General features: G+C 46.3%; 1 protein-coding gene across 1 annotated transcript; it reads right to left on the bottom strand.

The window, feature by feature from the left end:
* Positions 1–10,548: 10,548 nt before the first annotated feature.
* Positions 10,549–21,621, bottom strand: LOC118884893 (TLC domain-containing protein 3A-like). The gene is made up of 2 exons (XM_036833033.1): positions 21,615–21,621; positions 10,549–11,214 (listed from the first exon to the last, which is right to left on the bottom strand). The coding sequence occupies exon 2, from the start codon at positions 11,163–11,165 to the stop codon at positions 10,749–10,751; it is 417 nt and encodes a 138-aa protein (XP_036688928.1). The 5' UTR covers positions 11,166–11,214; positions 21,615–21,621; the 3' UTR covers positions 10,549–10,748.

Below are 21,621 nucleotides of genomic sequence, written 5' to 3' on the forward strand. Positions count from 1 at the left end.
CCAGGAAAGGGAGGGGGTATGGGAACAGGGAGTTAAGGGTCACAGGGAATGTTAGGATGAGATGGGGAGGAGGTTATGGTGGACAGGGAGGGGATTTGTGGGTCAGAGAGAGGGTGATGTGTGGACAGGGAGAGGGTTATGAGGTGGGGATTTGGGGGCCACACGGAGAGGATTATGGGATATGGAAGGGGGTATGTAGTACACAAAGATTATTGGCAGCTGCAAGGGGCCTAGAGGAAGGCAGGAGGACATTATAGATGATTAGGGAGAGAGTTAAACGGTACAGGAGGGAGGTGATGGGACTGCAAGTGTTTTATGGATCCTGTGGTGCATCATTGCTGGGGCCCATGTGCCCCTTGCTGGTGAGCCAGGGTCAGCTTCCAGCTCCCTCCTGACTGGTGGGGTCAGGTCAGCCCTCCCCATTCCTCAGGGTCTCGGCTGTCCCCCCTTGCTGTCTGCAGACCTTATGTGTGCTGGTCTCTCCCCTGCTGGCCTGAAGTGTAAGCTGCAGCTCCTTGAGCTCTGTAGGCCTCATTAGGCCGTCTGGTGATGTCTGTGGACCATCCTGTGGAGACCTCCTGCCTGCGTCCATCGTGTCCCTCTTCTGCTGTTTCCCTTTCGGGATTCCAGCCCTCATTTTCTCTGTCAGAGTGAGGCAAAACCCCTTATCTCCCAACCCAGGAGTACCCCTCTCTCTCCTAACCCATTTCTCCCCCTTCCCCCTGTTCTCCCCAGAGCCCTACCTTCTCCCCATCCCTCTCCAGCCTCTCAGAGGGACAGCTCCCCATTTGTTCCCCCTTTTCTCCAGGAGTCTACCCTGCCCCTCTCACATTCCACCACTCTGCTTCTTCCCAGAACGCTGTTTTTATTTCACTGTGTCCTTTGTCTCCTTTCCCTCTTCCTGTTCCCCCTTCTCCTTGGGTCCTGTCCTGACTCTCCTCCCTACCCTGGCTCCGGTTTCTTCCTAAGGAAGCCCCCTCTGGCCTCCCTTCAGCCCCACCCCAACCAAGAACCCCTCTCTTCCCTGGATCAACTCCTCCTACTGCACCCAACTTCTGAGGCCACTCATCAACCAGCCTCCCCCTTCCCCACAGAGCCAGGATGTCAACAGCTAGGGAGACAGAGTTAGGGCAGAGAGGAATTCTATCATGGCCTTGGCCACGGGCATCATGATTGTCATCCTGGGATGGCTGTTCATGTTCTTCACTTTCTCTACTCACTTTGTCTGGTGACAGATGTCTCCACAATCCAGGAGACCCTGAGGATGCCCTGGTCCCCTCTCCCTCAGTGTGCCAGGGACAGAGGGCCCTCCTTGCTCCTTGCAGACCCTTTGGACTCAGATGTCCATGTCCTAACTTTGTCCCCTGGACAAAGTCTCCCCCCGACACTGGCACTTTCGAGGATAATAAATCATATGAGGAGATTTCTGCCTTCTGAGTTGTCCTTCTTTTTCTGTGTGTGTGAGTTCCCTCAGGGTTCGTTCAATCATTCAGTAAACATCTACCAAGTACCTGCTGTGTGACAGGTACTCTTTTGGGCCCAGGAATACTGCGTTGAACAAGATAGGAAAGATTCCTGCCTCACAGAATTGACATTATCCTGCAGAATACAAGGAAATAAACAAGACATAAGTAAATGAGATCATTTCCGGTATTGGTAAGCACTACAAAGGAAACAGAGTGATGTAACAGTAATCAGTGGTACTACTTAAGATCGGGATATGCTAAGATTTGTAGGATGGAAAGAAGCCTCCACATTGAATATCTAGAGAAAGGAGTCCCAGCCAATGGAACAGCAAGTACAAAGGCTCTGAGGAGTTTAGCAGCAAGAGAGTGTCAGGAGGTGAGTTTGCAGAGAGGGCAGTAGCCAGATGTTGCAGCATCTTGTAGACCATAGGAAGGTGTTTGAATTTTAAGTGTGAAGGAAAGGCACTGGAGGATTTAAACAAGGGAGTGACATCATGTGGTCTGTATTTTTTAAAAGTCCACTCTAGCTGCTGAGTGGAGGGTGGATTGGGGCAGGGGTGGGGAGAGCGCAGAGTTGAAGCAAAGAGACAGCTGGGTAGCTGTCACAATTGTTCAGGGCTGGCTCAAGCCTGGAGTGGCTGTTAGCAGCAGGGAAAGGTTTGGAATAGGTCTTAAGGTTGGAAGTTTAGTAACGACCTCTAGTTCAACATTGCAGATTAAAAGCCTGCTAACTTTTCCTACCTCCACTATATCCCCCGGAAATGGAAGCAAATTTAGGTCGATCCTCCATATGACTTGGTTATTGGGGTTTTTTTTTTACTGCCTTTTAATCTCCCCCTTTTTTCTCTTTTAATCTGCTGGGAGGGTTCCTCTATCTGACTTTCCGACTCAGCTGTATCCATTCTGCTTTTTATCCCATCTATTTTGTTCTATATTCCAATTCTATTTTCATAGTTGTGTATTAACACTTGGTTTTCTAAGGATTTCTTATTTTTGATTCATGTTGCTAAGATATTATTTTATCCTCTTAAGTGAACTGACCAAGATTATTTCAAATTCCTGGTCCACCTTGTTCCAATAATTTGTCTTCGGGGATATATGTGTTAAGTTCTAAACTTTGGGAGTATTAGCTGGGTTTTCTAGTTGTGCCAGTAGAGGTGAATTTTAGGAGCCAGGAGATGGCTGAGCCCCAAGTGAGAGCCCTAGGCATGTTGACTCTTAGTTGCTGTCCCTCCACACAGCAGGCAGTCTCTCTAAATTGTAATTACAGCAATTGTAATTACAGTAATTACAGCAATTGTAATTACAGTAATTACAGTAATTGTAATTACAGTCCCCTACATACGAACCTTCAAGTTGCGAACTTTGAAAGATGTGAACGTGCCCAGAGAAAGGACGAAGAGAGACAAGAGGAAGAAGAAGTAACTGAAGAACCGAAGAGATTCACGACGCAGGAAATGGCAAGGGGATTTTCTTTATTTGAGGAGGCACTGTTAGTTTTTGAGGCACAGGACCCAGATGTAGAACAGTACACGAAGGTTGCAGCAGCCGTTCAGAATGCAATCCAGTGCTACCGTGTGTCATTTATGATGAGAAAAAAAGAGCTACTATCCAGACATCACTGGACCATTTTTTCAAGAGGGTAGATAGAATTGAATCCAGCAGAGAACCAGAACCTTTGCCATCAAAGTCAGGCATGAGTGAGATTGCAGCTTGCCCTCTGTCTCCGACTGCTGATGATCCTTCAGCTCTACCATCTCCCACGTCCTCTCCCTCCTCCAGTCAGAACCTCTTCTTGCCTGTTCACTCAATGCCAGCCCCTGTATGCCAGCTGTTGTACTGTACTACTGTACTTTTCAAGGTGCTGTACTGTAAGATTTAAAATGTTTTCCTTATTTTTTATGTATTATTTGTGTGAAAAGTATTATAAACCTATTACAGTACAGTACTATATAGCTGATTGTGTTAGTTGGGTACCTAGGCTAACTTTGTTGGACTTACGAACAAATTGGACTTATGAATGCGCCCCCAGAACAGAACTCGTTTGTATGTGGGGGACTTACTGTACTCAGTTCTGGAAGTTTGAAGGCAGTAGAATGGAGGATTGGGTGAATGTCCAAAGTCAACTGTTTACTCCCTAACTCTTTCTTGGACACCAGCATCCTGGGATTGTTCCTGCTGATTTCTGTGGTGAAGGGACAGCCAATGATTTTCTCAAGGCAACTATAGAAAAGTCAAGAGCAGGATGTGAAAAGCATTCCTCCAATAACCCAGCCGTTCCATCCATAGATCCCTACCCACAGAAATGCATACATACATTCACCAAAAGATGTGCTAGAATATTCACAGCAGCTTTATTCATAAGAGCCCCAAACTGGCAACTACCCAAATGCCCATCAATGGTAGAATGCCAAAATAAATCGGGTGTACTCTCCAGCAATGAGGATGATTGCTCCACAACTACACACAACAATGTGGATGAATTTCACAGACTTAAAGTTGAGCAAAAGAAGCTTCCTACAGACTCATGCTGTAGAAAGTACAAAAGCAGGCTAAATTTGTGTCTAATGGTTACCCCTGGGGAGCAGTGAATGGAAGTAGGCCCCAGGGGTAGGAGGTTGAATGCTGGTTACACATATGTGTTCAAGTTTGAGAAGATTTGAGCTGTACCTTTCTGACATGTACACTTATCAGTATGCATATTATACTTCAATAAATTCTTTTTAAAAGTCAAATATTATCTTCAGGAAACAAGAATCACACACACACACACACACACCCCACCAGGCACATGTGCTCACCTTTCCTTCAATTTATCAAGTCTTGGCCACTCCAGTCACCTTCTGCCCCGCACCACCTGTAGCCACCTGTGCACCTTATACAGACCCCACGCCAGCTCAAGGCAGCCTTCAGTCTCCCCAGGGCGTCACACTCTTTCTTGTCATTGTTAATTCCTAGAATCCATGTTTTTTCTCTCCCTTTTTGTCTTGGGGGAGAAGCAACAGAGAATACACCTCTCTGATTAAAAAAATATTAGTACATCTCACAAATCTCTAGTCCCACTATCAACATGAACCCATTTGGCTTTGAATATCTATACACACAAACACACCTTGCTTGCCACTGTTCTCTATCCCTTCTGTCTTCTATTTTCAGATGTCTCAATTTTTGTTGGGTTAGAATAATTCCAGTACTTTCTATGGATACAATACATGAGTGGTAAACTTCTTAAGTCATGGATGAAATGAAAAGATTTTGTAATCAGAACACATGAACGATCTTACCAGGGATAATATTTTTGTGTCACTCTTTCTCTCAATGGTATGTAGCCATTTTCCCATGTCCAGGTTCAGTGATGGCAATGAGAAGTCTGGTGCCAGCCTAATTGTCTCTCCTTTTAAAAAATTTTATTGTATTATTTAAAAAAATTTTTGGCCACACCACATGGCATGCAGGATCTTAGTTCCCTGACCAGGGATTGAACCCATGCCCCCTGCAGTAGAAGCATGGAGTCCTAACCACTGGACTGCCAGGGAACTTCCTGTCTCTTTTTTAAAGTAACTTGTTCTGTCTAGAACTTTCTGGGATTTTTGTTTTACTCTTAGAATTCAGGAACTTCACCAGAACAAGCCTAGGAGTGTGTGTCTGTGCGTGCGCACAGTGCTGCCAGAAACTTTGCAAATTCTTTCCATGGGCAGTATTTTGTCCAGCTTGGGAAAATTAGCTCTTATTATTACCTTATTACTTCCTCCCTTTTTCTGAAAATTCCTACATATTATATATTAGATCTCCTGGACCCTTTAAATAATTTTGTTCTTGTGTGGTTGTTTTCTTATTGTTTTTCTCTGAAGTTTGAGATATTCCTTCCATTTAATTATACAGACCAACAAATTGGTTGTTTATTTCAATTACTTTATTTCAAATTTACATTTGTTGAATATTTTAAAATTATTGATATACATAAATTAAATAATTTTAAAAAATCATTTAATTTAACTAATAAAATTTGTAGCATAGTGGTATCAGAGATCTCTCTCTTTAATAAAGAACTCCTGGGCTTCCCTGGTGGCGCAGTGGTTGAGAATCTGCCTGCCAATGCAGGGGACACGGGTTCGAGCCCTGGTCTGGGAAGATCCCACATGCCGCGGAGCGACTAGGCCCGTGAGCCACAATTGCTGAGCCTGTGCGTCTGGAGCCTGTGCTCCACAACAAGAGAGGCCATGCTAGTGAGAGGCCCGCGCACCACGATGAAGAGTGGCCCCCACTTGCCGCAACTAGAGAAAGCCCTCGCACAGAAACGAAGACCCAACACAGCCATAAATAAATAAATAAATAAATAAATAAAATTAAAAAAAAAAAAAAAAAAAAGAACTCCTTTCTCTTCCACAAACTCAGTGGAAGCCCCTAATCTAATTAGATGGGCAATTAGAGAACTTCTGAGTTCTCTTGGGAGAGTCACAATGTTTCTTTCTTTCTTTCTTTCTTTCTTTTTCTTTCTTTCTCTCTCTCTCTGTCTCTCTGTCTCTCTGTCTTTCTCTTTCTTTCTTTTTGGCTGCGTTGGGTCTTCGTTGCTGTGCGCGGGCTTTCTCTGGTTGCGGCGAGTAGGGGCTACTCTTTGTTGTGGTGCACGGGCTTCTCATTGCGGTGGCTTCTCTTGTTGCGGAGCATGGGCTCTAGGTGTGCGGGCTTCAGTAGTTGTAGCACATGAGCTCAGTAGTCGTGGCTTGCGGGCTCTAGAGCGCAGGCTCAGTAGTTGTGGTGCACGGGCTTAGTTGCTCCGCGGCATGTGGGATCTTCCCAGACCAGGGCTTGAACCCGTGTCCCTGGCATTGGCAGGCGGATTCTTAACCACTGCACCACCAGGGAAGTCCCGAGTCACAGTGTTCTTTTGCAGGCTGCTGGTGGCAGGTTCCCTGCACAGGCTAGACAGGAGGGTCTTGGGAACAGCAGGCAGTGAAAAGCCCACAAATTTTTGCTCCTGAGGACCTATGATGAAGAGAAAGGCAAATGTTTCCTTCTGTTTTGGACACAGTGCCAGGAGTCTATGGGTTTTCTAAGAGCATAGAAATAGGTCTGAGCCACAAACACACACACACACACACACACAAATTGGCTTCACAATTATTGACTGAATATTTGGAATTAATAAAATTCAAATAAATCTAATAATAACCTAACTAATTCCATCACTAGGTCAATTGTTAAATTTAGTATCTGTGAAAATGCAGTCTCCATTGAAAAATAACTTGGAGGTCAGACTTCCCCCATTCCGTGAATTCTCTAGCATGCAAAATTGTTGCCAAGAAATCTTAATCAATAGTAAATTAAAGGTTATTCATAGTCAAACAGTTTTAATTCTTTTTTTCCATTCAAAAAGCAGCTTGAAGATGGGATCTTGGTGGATTTAATCCGTTGCTGTGCTGGTGAGGGGTGTAGAAAAGCTTCCCTGTCCATGGTTCTCCCTAGGCTCAATCTCAGGGATTGGGAGCCCTGCTTCTTTTGCTTCTTCCCCAGGCAACCTGTTGAAAGGGGTGGCTACCCTAGGGTATCTCAAACTGTGGTCCCAGGGCCAGCAGCATGACACCTAGGAGTTTGTTAGAGATGCAAATTCATTGGCCCCACCTCAGACCCACTAAATCAATCTCTGGGGATGTAGCTCAGAAAATTGTTTTAAGGAGCCCTCCAGGAGATTCTGATGAAGCTTCTTCAGTTCTACTGCCCGATCAGCTGGCTGTCTGACCTTTTCCTGGCCTCCCTCACCTCCCCTGCCTCTTAGAGCAAAACCTGGGAGGTTCTTCTAATGGCTAATGGCCCCGTCCTCTTTCCTGAAGCACCACCCCCTTCCTCAAGGACATTGGCTACTTGTCTCTAAGTAAAGTACCCCTTATACCTCTTCTCCTGCCACTCCCTCTATGATTCCTGCTCCCTCCATTGCTTTCACTTGACCACCCCTCACCCCCTGCTGTGTGATCTAGGCAGGGTGGAGGGGGTGTATTCAAGACCCACCCCATAGAGTGTACAGCCAATCACCAATAGGAAATATGCTGAGAGAGAGCCCTGCCAAGAAGTATCAACGAGCTGATTAGGAATTAAAATTCAAGAAAAGGGCTGGATGTTGTTCCATATTTAAAGGAAGAGAATTTGAGAGTTCTTGTGAAGTTTAGTCAAACAAGACTTTTTGAGAGAATTGTGGAGAGTCCACACTCTGCATCTCTCTCAAGATTGGTCGTTGCCTGAGACCTTGCCCCCACCAGTACACCCCAAATCCACACCACAAATCCCTTTCCTGAAGTCCCCACTCCCTGCATTGTCTTCTGTCCTAATCTTAGGGATTTGGGGGTGGGGTTGTTGTCCCTACTGTGGGCTTCAAGGATCCCAACCGCTTCCTACCACCCCTCATTTGACCTCATAAAATCACATCACCCTCTCATCACCACTGACCAAAAATTAACAGGAAGAATGACTGGGCTAGAACTGAACGTTTTTCTATCTGAGCCAGTTGGCTGAGAATATATGGAATCTGGAGAGTGTGCCTCATCATCATATATATTTGTTTCATCTTTTTCTGCTGATCTGGCAAAGCCGAGGGGAACATCAGACAGAGACCCTCCAAACAAGAAACTTTATAGACAAGGAACACCTCAGGCAATGGACCCACCAGGCATAGGACTCTTCAATGAAGAGACCATCCAGGCAAGATTCCCACCAGCCAATAGCTTGTTGAGCCAATCGTATTCACTGCTCACCCAAAGGGGGTCACCACAAAATAGTGGATTTAACTGCTTTTATTCCCTCTAAGCTCCTTTCAATGGGGATTTTATTGTGGAGGAAATCTTGAAACCTTTAGAACCAAGAAATTCTAAGAGGGACCTGTTGGTTTGTGGAGTATGTGTGTGTAATAGAGAGAGAAATACATGTGCTTTTCACGTAGGTGAGTTCATGACTGTATTTGGCTTTGATTGTACGTTTGCAAGACTGCATGTGGGCTCAGTTTTGATGGCACATGACATTGTTTGGAAATGTGAAGGCAAGGAGGCATGAGGTCACTCTGATTCCTGACACTGCCCTACTCAGCCCCCACCTCCAGTGCCCACCCTACCAGGCAACAAGGGTCAATGACTTCCCAGGAGGCACAGGGAACCCATCAACCTATCACACACACACACACACACACACACACACACACACAATTTCGTAGTCAAACATGGCTTGTTCTCACCTGACATTCCTGGGGCCTTCTTCCTCTGTTTCAGAACTGTCTCTGACATGCCCAGAGCCCACACAGTCTGGGCTTTGCTTCTTTCTCTTTCCAGGCACAAGGTCTCCAGACTCTGTGCACATAAGAAGAGCAGGAACCTGCTGCATCTCACTCTCCATTCTGCTCAGGGCAGCCAAAGAACCTCAGAAATGTATATCACATCATATCCTTCCCCAGCTTATAACCTCTGACAGGTTCCCATAGTACTTGGAATAAAATCTTGTTTGTTCAGCCTACAAGCTTGTAAAATTCTATTCTTGTCCTTGGAATTGAGGATTTGGATGACAATATATCTAGATTTATGTGTGCATGTCTATAAGTGATTCCTCATAAGTACTTTCAGTTTGATTTGAAAACTCAATGTCTTTCTTTGGGTTAGGTGAAACTATTATATTATCCTTTCCCACTGTTCATGGACGTAAAACCCCATGCAGAACCCAGCTGAGGAGGCTCTGTACTTCCAGAACCCAAGGAACCTCTTAAAGACAAAGTCCAGAGGTCAAAGTGAAGCTCTTATAGGGTCCTTGGCACTTGCACCCTTTCTCATTCATTCCTCTAGTTTGGTGCTTCTCAAACTTTAGTTTGCATCAGAATTACCTGGAGGGCTTATTAAAACACAGATTTCAGGCACCACCAGAGTTTCATACTCAGGAAGTCTGGGGGTGGGTAAGAATTTGCTTTTTAAAGAGATTTCCAGGTGATGTTGACACTGCTGGTCAGAGGACCACACTTTGAAAACCACTGTTCAGGTCTGATTCTTCCCCTGGAGGTCCTATCTCCTGGTTTTCTCCATCAAGGCTGGTCATTCTTGGAGCCCCTGCCAATCTCCTGTGTCATGCTGTACCAAAAGCCCCCACCCTCTGCATCTCTTCCATCCTATGATGTTTGGGCTGTCGCTGGAAGGTTGTATCTCTCAGCCATGGCTTTGGTCCCATCCCTAGTGGTCTCCCAGAGCAAACATCATGAAGGCACATCTCCCTTCCATCTCCACAGACCAGGAGAGCTAACAAGAACAAGTGGGTCACTGATGAGAACTTTTCCGTATGGGTCACTCTGCTGAATATGTCTGGAATCATGAGTGTTCTCCTCATCATCTTACATGTTTTCCACCTTTTTCTGATGGCCTGGAAAAGCCAAGGGAAACACTCAACCACAGAATCTTCAAGCCAAGGAACCAGCAGCAGAGACATCCTTCGGCCATTCAGTCTAACTCTCCAAGGGAATGAGCGCAGACACCTCACTCACTTGCTTTGGGTCCTCTCCAGCGCCACACACAGGGCTATTAATTCAAAGGAAAAGTTTTGAGAGGTATTTGTAATGAGGTGGATGGAGTTAGAGTCTGTCATACAGAGTGAAGTAAGTCAGAAAGAGAAAAACAAATACAGTATGCTAACACACATATATGGAATCTAAGGAAAAAAAAAAAAAGGCACGAAGAACCTAGTGGCAAGACGGGAATAAAGACACAGACCTACTAGAGAATGGACTTGAGGATATGGGGAGGGGGAAGGGTAAGCTGTGACAAAGTGAGAGAGTGTCATGGACATATATACACTACCAAACATAAAATAGATAGCTAGTGGGAAGCAACCGCATAGCACAGGGAGATCAGCTCGGTGCTTTGTGACCACCTAGAGGGGTGGGATAGGGAGGGTGGGAGGGAGGGAGACGCAAGAGGGAAGAGATATGGGAACATATGTATTTGTATAACTGATTCACTTTGTTATAAAGCAGAAACTAACACACCATTGTAAAGCAATTATACTCCAATAAAGATGTTAAAAAAAAAAAGCAATTCAAAATAAAAAAAAAAAGAAGAAAAAAGTGCTCTTGCAAAAGGGGCAGGTTAGATGCGGGAGGTGATAGGAATACTCTTTAGAAAAAAACTCAAATCCCTCTGCTTGTCAATACCCAAAAGGCTGAGGCCACGCAGGGCACAATCTGCAGTTTGGTCCACGGGAGCACTGAGTGGGCAAGGCAGCGAGTATGAGGAGGCGCCCTCACTGCCTGACTCATGGGAGCAATTAACCATCCTTTTTGGCTGGGGGAGCATCAAAGAGCTGGGATGCCTTCTTGCACAGCAGAGAGAACTCGTAGATCTGGGGAGCGATGAGGAAGGCGTTGGCCACACTGCAGTAGAAAGGAATGTGGAAGGGCACTTGGAGCACGCTCAGTCCCTGCTGCTGGCCGTAGGACCAGTACATGAAGGGGAAAAGGCGGATCCGACATACGAAGAAGGTGGTCAGCGTGAGGATTCCATTCACCTTGTACAGCAGGGTGTGCTGCTGCTTTGGCTGAATCGGAACTCTGCCCAGCGACACAAATGGAGTACTCAGTTCTGCCGTGAAGATGCAGCCAGCAAAGAAGTCCCCAAGCTCTCCCCTAAGCCTCTGTGCGACCGGCACAAGGACAAACAGAATAACTGCATGGTGCGTGATCATGAGGCGGTTTCTACTGAGGAAGTTTCGAAAAATGGCGAGGGAATGTCTGCTGCTCTGGTCCCCGGTTCGGTACCATTCACAGAGGTACGTGGCGTAGGAGTCCTAGATCATGTATGGAATCAAAAACCAGACATATTCTCAGGCAAGCCAGTGTCTGTCGGTGATCACGTGGCTCCAGGAACGGATGATGATGATCGCAGACCCGGTGGCCAACCCAGCCTGCACTGAAGAAACCAGCCTGGTGCCGATCATCACGCAGTCGTTGTGGGTCCAAGCGGGCCGCGCGCGCCGCAGCCCCCAGGTGCAGAGCCCGAAGAGCCCCGGGAAGAAGAGCGAGCCCCAGGCCAGCGGCAGCAGCCTGGGTGCTCGGGATCGGCCGCCTCGCTCGGCGTCCTCGGCGTGGCTCGGTCGGCTCCGCGCGCGCGGCTCCGGCCCTGGCGCGGCCCGCCCGCCCCTATTTCTACCCTCCGCCCTCCGCCCCCGCCCCCGGCCCCGGCCCCGCCCCCGGCCCCGGCCAGCCGCGACTCCGGCCGCCGGCGGGCGCTGCTATATTTATTTTTATAAATTGCAATATCACAGTCCCCCTCCATAACAGCTAGGGGAAAAAAGGGAGAAACTAAGAAATTTATATTTTTTAAAGATGGCAAAGGGCTTTGGATGCAAATAAGTCTAAAAGAATTAAATTCCGGAGAATAAGGAGCCCTTCCTGCTTAAGTGGACATTGGTGGTCACTCCCTGGGGCACTTGTTGAGTCTGGGCAAGGGGACGTGGAATACTGGGCTTACCACGAGCTGAGGGACTCCGTTTGGTAAAGAAAAACCAGTGGAGCTTTAATGGCTATTTAGGGAGATATGAGAGATTAGAAACTAAAGGAGCTGAATGTGTGCAACTGGGTTTTCCTGCCTGCCAGTTTTCCCCATAAGATTTTTCTGAATTCTTGCCAAAATGAGTAGCTGGGGTTGGATTAGAAAGTTTGCCTCACTGGAAGGAGAAGCAATAAACATGATAAGCATGTTTATAGAACATGACAATTTGATTCTAAAGCGTTTGGGGGGGGTAGGGATAAGTTGGGAGATTGGGATTGACATACACACACTACTATATATAAAACAGATAACTAATAAGGACCTACTGTATAGCACAGGGAACTCTACTCAATATTCTGTAATGGCCTATATGGGAAAAGAGTCTAAAAAAGAGTGGATCTATGTATATGTATAACTAACTCACTTTGCTGTACACCTGAAACTAACACAACATTGTAAATCAACTATACTCCAATAAAAAGAAAAAATAAAATAAAATAGCGCTTCCCTGGTGGCGCAGTGGTTAAGAATCCGCCTGCCAATGCAGGGGACACGGGTTCGAGCCCTGGCCCGGGAAGATCCCACATGCCGTGGAGCAACTAAGCCCATGCGCCACAACTACTGAGCCCGTGTGCCACAACTACTGAAGCCCACGTGCCTAGAGCCCGTGCTCCACAACAAGAGAAGCCACCGCGATGAGAAGCCCACACACCGCACTGAAGAGTAACCCCTGCTCGCCGCAAATAGAGAAAGCCACGCACAGCAACAAAGAACCAAAGCAGCCAAAAATAAATAAATAAAATAAATAAATTTATAAAAAAATAAAAATAAAATAAAACGTATGGGGAAAATCAAAGCCTCTAGAAGAGCTACAACAATCTTGAAGAAGAACATGGTTGGGGGTTTACACTATATAACTTTCAATGCTTACTGTAAGACCTACAGTATGACGGTGTGATATTGGTATAAATATAGACAAAGAGACCAGCGAAGCAAAACAAAGAGTGCAGACATAGACTAACATGTACACAGTCACTTGGTTTAAGACAAAGTTGCCAGTTTAATACAATGGGGTCAGGAAAGTCTTGTCAATTAATGCTAATGAAACTGTGTATCAATATAGTGAAAAAATGAATCTTGAATCCTTCCTTACTTCGTACCACATCATGTTTTGCATGATGTCAACCTACAACTGTGCTGTCCAGGATGCTAGCTATGAAATTAATTCAGGATGGATCACCGACCTAGATATGAAAGCTAAAACTATAAAACTTCTATGAGAAAACACAGGAGAGTATTTTTTATAACCTTTGGATAGGTAGACAAAGATTTACTAAACAAAACTCAAAAAAACCTAAGGATAATATTTAAAATAATTGGATTTTATTAAAATTTAACACTTCTTCTTGTGAAGACACCACTAAGAATGTGAAAAGTCGTCACAAATTGAAAGAAAATATTTGCAAAAAGAAAAAAGCAAGCAGTTCAACATTTTTAATGAACAAAAACATGAACATGCATTTCACAAAATATAATTTCGACGCGGCCATAACATGTGCAGGGTGATTAACATCCTTCGTCATTAGGGAAATTCAAATTAAAACCAAAATTAAAAAGACTGTTGTCAACAAATTTTAGCAAGAATGTAGGAATCCATCTGTATTCATTGGTTGCAAGAAGAAAACCAATTCTTCTACAGAACAAGAAGCACAGAGTAGTACTGACCTGAAACAAATAGACTGCCAGATAATTCTCCAGCAAAGATGGGTTTATTTGGGATCAGCAGAGAATTGCAGTTGGGGTCTGCGACCATGGCGAGCCATGTGCAAGTCCCCGAAATGCAAGGGAAGGGGGACACTTTTAAGTGGGGAAAAGGAAGTTGGGAAAGCTATAGTAAACAAAGAGCTGAGGGCTTTTCATTGACTGAATCCTTGTCAGGAAAGAAGAGGCATCTTTCTTCCTGTTGGGCTCTGCTATTGATGCAGGGCACAAGAGCGCCCCCTTCTGGTCTTCTAGCTCTACTTGATTAAGATTTCTTTTTACTAATCTTTTACAGTAGGCAGGATCCAGGCACAAGTACCTAGCTCTGTTTTCAGCTTTTCTCCTAGTCCTGCCCTTATATCTGGTTTTGTGGACAAAGCAGACTCTAGATTGTGTAATCTAAGGGAACTTCAGAAGTTGGGTGAGCCCCTGGGGGGAGCATGAGGCGGCACAGCCCTTGAAGTTCACTCTTGCTTGCTGACACTCCACCAAGCAATGGCTCTGGGCAGTGTTGCACAGTAAACCCTTAGTGGTTAGAGGGAGTGATGGTCTCCCTGGGATGTAGCCCACTGGCCAAGAGACACATGACCACCAGCCGTGGGATCCACCAGACAAGAAATACACCAGCCAAGGAACTCTCAGCCATGGAAGGGGGTTCTCATTCTTATTGGCCTGTGTTGGCAATTTCTCTGGTATGAGATGAGGGGCACCGTAGGGCAGTATGATTTCTGCCTACACGACCCCTACACCTTCCAGCTTCCATGCTTGCAGGGACTGACGAGGGTGACTGCCTAAGATGTGAAGGGCATCGCTGAGTCCATCATCTTAGGAGATCGACACACACATGCACAGACAGATACAGACACACTCAGGTCCCAAGTGGCTTATTCCTGGCTGAGGTTTCCTGGCGCCTTCTCTCTGCCAGATGCTCTCCCTTTCCATATCCAAATCCCACCATGTCCAAGGGACCCAGGGGTCAGGGCACTGCCCCATTCTCTCTAAGAATGAAACTGCCAGGCTCTGTCCTCAGGCAAAACAGAAACCTTCTGGCTTCCACTCTCCATTCTGCTCAGGGCAGCCGGAGAAACCCCACAACCTAAATCAGATTCTCTCCTTCCTTGGCTTAAACACTCCATGTTCCCATGGCTCTTGGGATCAAACCCAAATCCCTCACCCAGGTGTTCAGGCGCTGCCTTGGTCTGCTCCTCTCCTCTTGCCTCCACACTCTAGCCGCACTGCCTTTGTTTCTGTTTCTGGATCACACAACTCTCTTTCCCACCTCAGGACCTTTGCACTTGCCATCCCCCCTGCCTGGAACTCTTTCACCTTGATCTTCTCATGGCTAGCCCCTCATCCAGGCTTGGATGTCCTCTCCCCAGACAGGTCTTCCTTGACCTCCTCACTCCCCATGTCACCTTGTGTCACCCTCCTGGGTCCCTATCCCTTATGTCCTAGTTATTCCCCATAGCCTTTTGTCCTCTCTGAAATCATTTAGTTTATTTATTCAGGTTTTCCCTGTACATCTCCCCATCTCCCCCATGGACTGCAAACTCCGGGAGGGCTGCGGCTTTGTCTCTCTTGGTTGCCACTTGGCCTTCAAGAGCAGAGCACTGCCTGGTGCACTGTAGGCTTCCAATACTTCCATGTTAAAAAAAATTACATCCTGCCCTTTGCCTATCAAAGAATCAGCCCAGAATGTACTAGCCAGTACTTGAGGCCCACTCACTTCATTCACTGAGTCTATCAGGAGTTCAAACTGGGAACAACAACAAAAGCAAATAGTCGAGGACTTTCCTGGTGGCGCAGTGGTTAAGAATCTATCTGCCAATGCAGGGGACATGGGTTTGAGCCCTGGTCCGGGAAGATCCCACATGACACGGAGTAAGTAAACCCACGCGCTTCAACTACTGAGCCTGTGCTCTAGAGCCCGCGAGCCGCAACTACTGAAGCCCGCGCGCCTAGAGCCCGTGCTCCGCAACAAGAGAAGCCACCGCGATGAGAAGCCCGCCACTGCAACAAAGAGTAGCCCCCGCTCGCTGCAACTAGAGAAAGCCCGCGCGCAGCCACAAAGACCCAAAACAGCTAAAAATAAGTAACTAAATTAATTTTTTAAAAAAGGCAAATAGTTGAAACCCCACATCTTTGTTCATTGAATCAATCAAGAGGACAGGCAGAGAACAGGGGTCTGGGGCGTGCCTAAGTAATGCTTCCTTAGTACATTGACCCAACCAGAATCTGGGTCTAAATGCTTGAGACACCGCCCTCCCAGCATCCTCCGTATCAGGGAAGCCAATCACAATAAAGTGGTAACCAACAGAGGCCACACCGCTGTGACTCAACTCGCCAGGGCAGCCCCAGGACTAGCATGAGCGGACAGCTGTGGCACTGACTGTGGGTGATGATCGGGAAATAGTGGGGTGTTTAAGGGAGCAGGGAGGGAGTCAGGAGAGGACAGCCAGAGCTAATATGGGATAGACAGGGGGATGATGGGTGTCTGAGTGTCCAGGAGGGAATTGTAGGGTCGCAGGAAAGTTTTTGGGGAAAAGGAAGGGATTTTTCCCCAAAAACTTTGGGGAAAGTTGGAAGAAGGAGGGGAAAGATGTGGGAAGGAGGCTGGAGGTTAGAAAAGAATGGGAAAAGGTTATGGGAGACAAAGAGAAGATTTTAGGGGTCCAGGAGAGGGTTACATGGGATAAGGAGGTTCTTGTGGGACAGGGAGAGGGTTAGGAAAGGACCAGGGGGAGGTTATGGAGTCTCAGGAAGGGGTTCTGGGGGAGACAGGAAGGGATTTATATGAAAAAATTGAAAGTGTATAGAGGCAGGGGAGTGTAGGACAGAGAAGTTATAGGAGGGGGCTATGGGGAGCAGGAAGGGGGTTATGGGGAACAGGGAGGTTATGGGAGGATGGATGGGTTATGGGAGGTGTTATGACGGACAGGAAGAGTGTTACAGGATCAGGGAGAGGAGTGAAGCAGGACCAGGACAGAGTTACAGGATGGGGAATATGAGGTATGTTGCCAAATCTTGGCTCCCTATGCACTGATGCCGAATAAAAATACGGAGACAGAGATTTGGAAGATAAGAGGTAGAGAGGCTTTTTATTTTCTTTGCCAGGCAAAGGGAAGACACAGTAGGCTAGCACCTCAAGAACTGCCCCGCCCCATCCTGGGGAATTACGAAGGGTCTTATAGGTGGAACTCGCAGTCCAGGGTAAGTGATAAGGATCAAAGTGGTGAAGGTCTTGCATTCTTCTTGTTCTTGCAATATTTTTTTTTTTTAAAGAATGAGTTCATCCTGATACAACTCAAGCCTGATAGTAAGGATTTTTTTTTTAAGGGAATGTTATTTATTTATTTATTTTATTATTTATGGCTGTGTTGGGTCTTCGTTTCTGTGCTAGGGCTTTCTCTAGTTGCGGCAAGCAGGGGCCACTCCTCATCGCGGTGCGCGGGCCTCTCACTATCGCGGCCTCTCTTGTTGCGGAGCACAGGCTCCAGACGCGCAGGCTCAGTAGTTGTGGCTCATGGGCCCAGTTGCTCCACGGCATGTGGGATCTTCCCAGACCAGGGCTCGAACCCGTGTCCTCTGCATTGGCAGGCAGACTCTCAACCACTGCGCCACCAGGGAAGCCCTTCTTGCAATATTTTAAAACAGTCACTGCTGGCATCAGGCAGCCTGGTAATTGGGTCCGTTCAACCCTGGGTTACCGGCCTGTGACCTCCTTTCTGAAATGTAAACAGCTACGAGGGGTGATTTGCTACAAGAGAAATCAGCGAGAGTAAATGCTGGGTGCAGGGTACAATTCGTATGGCATCAGAGAGTAATTAGCTTTGTTTAGCTTTGTGAAGGACAAGTCTAGCTACAAGTGTGTGTTAGTAGTAACAGCTAAAGAATAACCAAGCAAGATTGCTTAACTCTTTCAGGCCTGTTTATGCTGTTTCCCCAGCCTGTTCATTGTTGCTTATTTTCCTTGTTTATCAGAAAAGTCTCATTTCTACTTTTGCTGCAACAGGCACAGACAAAGTATTACAGAAGTGACGAGAGGGTTAGAGGGGTGCAGAGAGCAAGTAATCATCTAAAGCAGTGGTTCTCAAAGCCTGGTCCCTAGCCTGCAGTAGCAGCCTCACCTGGGAACTTGTTAGAAATGCACATTCTTGAACCCCCGCCCCAGAGCTAAGGAATCAGCAACCCTGGGGATGGGGCTCAGCTTTCTGTTTCAATAAGTCCTCCAGGTGACTCAGTTGTATGCTCAAGTTTTAGCATCACTGGGCTAAAGTGACCATTTAATTTAACCTCCAAACTGAGCACTTTTTAGACTAAAAGGGGAGCGCTCAATAATTTGGTAGGACCAGGCTTAACTAACTGGACAGCACCGGCAAACCAGGATGGAGCACGTTACTGGAGAGCAGGAATGGGTTTAGGGAGACAGAAGAAACATGCAGGGTTTCTAAGTTACTTGGAGGGTGTTATAGGGCCAGTGGGAGTATTATATGGAGCCACTGTGGTGTCACAGGGCCCGTTTTCCCATAGTGGTGGCCAGGGTCATTGTGGGGCAAGAATTTCCAGCACCCTCCTGTTGGTGGGGTTGGTTCTGCGAGTCCCCGTTACTCAGCATCTGCTGACCTTTCTTTGTCCCTCTGTACACTCCACCCCCCCTGCTGGAGTCCATGGCTGCTGTGGCTGACGTCCGGGCCACAGAGTTCAAGGTCAGCTGTGATGCAGCCCATCTACAAGACAGCCTTCAACATTCCTGTGAAGGACTACACACCGCTGTCCATTTTTTCAGTTTTCTACTTCTTCCCACTGGGGAAAAAACCTGCCAGGGTTCTCCTGCTTGGTGGGTGGGGATGAGCCATAGTTCTGCCTCTGCAGAGCACCCCCAAGCCTGCCCCCTTTCCCCTTCCACGGGTGCCACAGGAGCTGGCCCCGGCCCAGCTCCCCCTCCTCTCTAGTTCTAGCCCCAGCCCCTTCTCCATCCCACCCTCCCTGCTACCCTGGGATTTGTCCCGACCCTGTTCACCATCCTGCTGACCCTGCTTCTTCCCTCAGATCCCCGTGTGCCCCTTCCTACCTGGTCCTGCCCAGGCCCCCTGCACCATCTCACTCCATTGCTTCCTCCTCTCCTCCACCTCATCCTTCCTCCCCTGACCCTGATCGTGGGCTCCAGGTTCTCTCCAGGGGACCCTTCCTTTATTTTGCCCCTTGTTAGAAAAACATCAGCCTGTCTTCACCTCCACAGACATGGAGAGCAAACAGTTTGGAAAACAAAGTCAGAGCAAAGAAAAATTCTAAGTTGGCCTTGGGCTTCAGCAACGTGGCCATCATTCTAGGCCAGTTAGTGCTGCTGTTCATCTTTATGCCACAAGACAACTCAGAACACCCGGCAGAACCATGAGCCGGGAGACCTTTTTGGCATGCCCTGTGCCCCTCACAGTACCAGGCCTTCTTGCTCCCCTGGGAACTTTTGGACTTGGATTTGGACAGTAGTACCCTGTCCCTGCCCCATGGAGGAAGCCTCCCCTCTGCCACCTCGTCTGGGAGCAGTCCGTGGGATGCCTTCTGCGTGATTGTGTATATGTATTAGTGTGGTTGGTATATGCCTTTACACGACCCCATGTACTAACAGCTCCTATTAGTATCCTGGGGGCTTCATCCATTCATTCATTCAACAGGTTATTGCACACTTCCTGTGTGCTAGGCATTGGGCTAGGGCCACAGGACTCAGTGCTGAACAGGACCGATTAGGCCATGACTTCAGAAAATATATGTTATTTTGAGGGAAGTTAGAACATAAATAAGAAGACGCAACTTAACAAGGTTACTTCGGACCATCATAAATAATATAAAGGAGGCTGGAGGATGGGAGGGAGACACGTATGATAATGCGTTCAGGAAAACCTCTCTTTTGGGGGGGGGGGTTGTGAAAGTTTATTGAAGTATAGTTGATTCACAATGTTGTGTTCGTTTCTGGTGTACAGCAAAGTGATTCAGTTATACAGATATATACATATATATATGTATATGTATATATACATTTTCATATTCTTTTCCATTATGGTTTATCACAGGATATTGAATATATTTCCCTGTGCTATACAGTAGGACCTTGTCGTTTATCCATATAATAGTTCGCATCTGCTATTCCTAAACTCCCATTCCATAACTCCCCAACCCCTTGCCAATCACAAGTCTGTTCTCTATGTCTGTGAGTCTGTTTCTGTTTCATAGATAAGTTCATTTGTGCCATATTTTCGATTCTACATATAAGTGATATCATATGGTATTTGTCTTTCTCTTTCTGATTTACTTCACTTAGTATGATAATCTCTAGGTCCATCCATGTAGCTGCAATGGCATTATTTCATTATTTTTTATGGCTGAGTAGTATTCCATTGTGTATATATATATACCGCATCTTTTTTATCCATTCATCTGTCGATGGACATTTAGGTTGTTTCTATGTCTTGGCTATTGTAAATAGTGCTGCTATGAACATAGGGGTGCATGTATCTAGGAAAAGCCTCTCTTAAGGGGTGACATTTGAGCTGCGGCCTGCCTGAAGCATGAGAAGGAGAGGGCTATAGAATTATCAGGAGAAGAGAGAATCAAGCAGACAGAATACCAAGTGTAATCTTCCCGAGGTAAGAAAGAGTAGGAAAAGGGGAAAAGCCAGCAAGCCTGGAGGATAGCCATGGGAATATGTTAAGAAGTCGGTGTGGAATGGTGAGCAGGGAACATATCACCCAGAGCCATGAGGTCATGGTAGCCATGTTCATGGTGTGGAGTTTGGATCTGAAGTGTGAAGGGAAGCCATTGGAGATATTAAGCAGGAAAGCACAAGATCTGACTACTCTCTTAAAGGGTCCAAATTCTATGCCTGGAGGATGTAGAAGGTCATGGCAGAACGTTTTCCTCCATAACAATTATGAATAAAGGAATAAACTAAAAATTCATATTTTAAAGTCATCGAAGAACTATGGAATGTAAAGGGTAAAATCTCAAGAAGCTAAATTCCAGTGAACAAAGGATCCATCTTAAGTAAACAGAAATCAGACAGTTTTTCTCCTTTCTGGGGATTTTTTGCCAAATGTTGGCACAGGTGGATAAAGGGTTGGGCCTGTGACAGAGGGACTGTTCTGGGGAAAGAGAAATGAGAAAAGCTTTTTAAAGTCAAATGGGCTGGTGTGGCAGGTTGAAGGCTGGAGTGCACAGCCAAATGCACAGCTGAAAAATGCACTATCGGAAATTAAGAATTATTTTGCTGGCTTAACAACATCCTGGATGCAGTAGAAAAGATCAATATACTCAAACCAATTTAATAGAAATTATCCAAACTGAAGCACAGAGAGGAAAAGGAAGGAAAAGGATCACACTGTCTGAGTGCTACCAGACACTATCTAGTTGCCTATCACAGTTGTAATTGGAGTCCTATATGTAGCAGAGCTCTGGTACAGAACAGATTCAATATGTGAAAAGATAATGGCTGAAAATTTTCTCTAAATCATGGAAAAATGTTAATCCAGAGATTCCAGAAGCTCAGAAAGGTCCGGAGAGAAAATCTAAAGCAGCTGTATCCATCAGGATTCTCCAGAGAACAGAATAGAGATGAGATAGAAAGATAGAGAGATAGAGAGAGAGGGAGGGTGAGGGAGAGAATGAGATTTATTTTAAGAAATTGGCTTATGTGATTGTGCGGGCTGGCAAATCTGAAATTTGTAGAGCAGACTGGCAGCCTGGAAATTCAAATAAGAGTTGACGTTGTCATCTTTACTCCGAAATGCATAGGGCAGGTCAGCAGCGTGGAAACTCAGGCAGGACTTCTACGTTACAGTCTTGAGGCAGAATTCCAGGAAACCTCAGTTGTCCCTCTTAAGGCTTTAACAGATTGG

This window comes from Balaenoptera musculus, chromosome 19 (assembly GCF_009873245.2).
Source record: "Balaenoptera musculus isolate JJ_BM4_2016_0621 chromosome 19, mBalMus1.pri.v3, whole genome shotgun sequence".
NCBI classification, from domain to species: domain Eukaryota; kingdom Metazoa; phylum Chordata; class Mammalia; order Artiodactyla; family Balaenopteridae; genus Balaenoptera; species Balaenoptera musculus.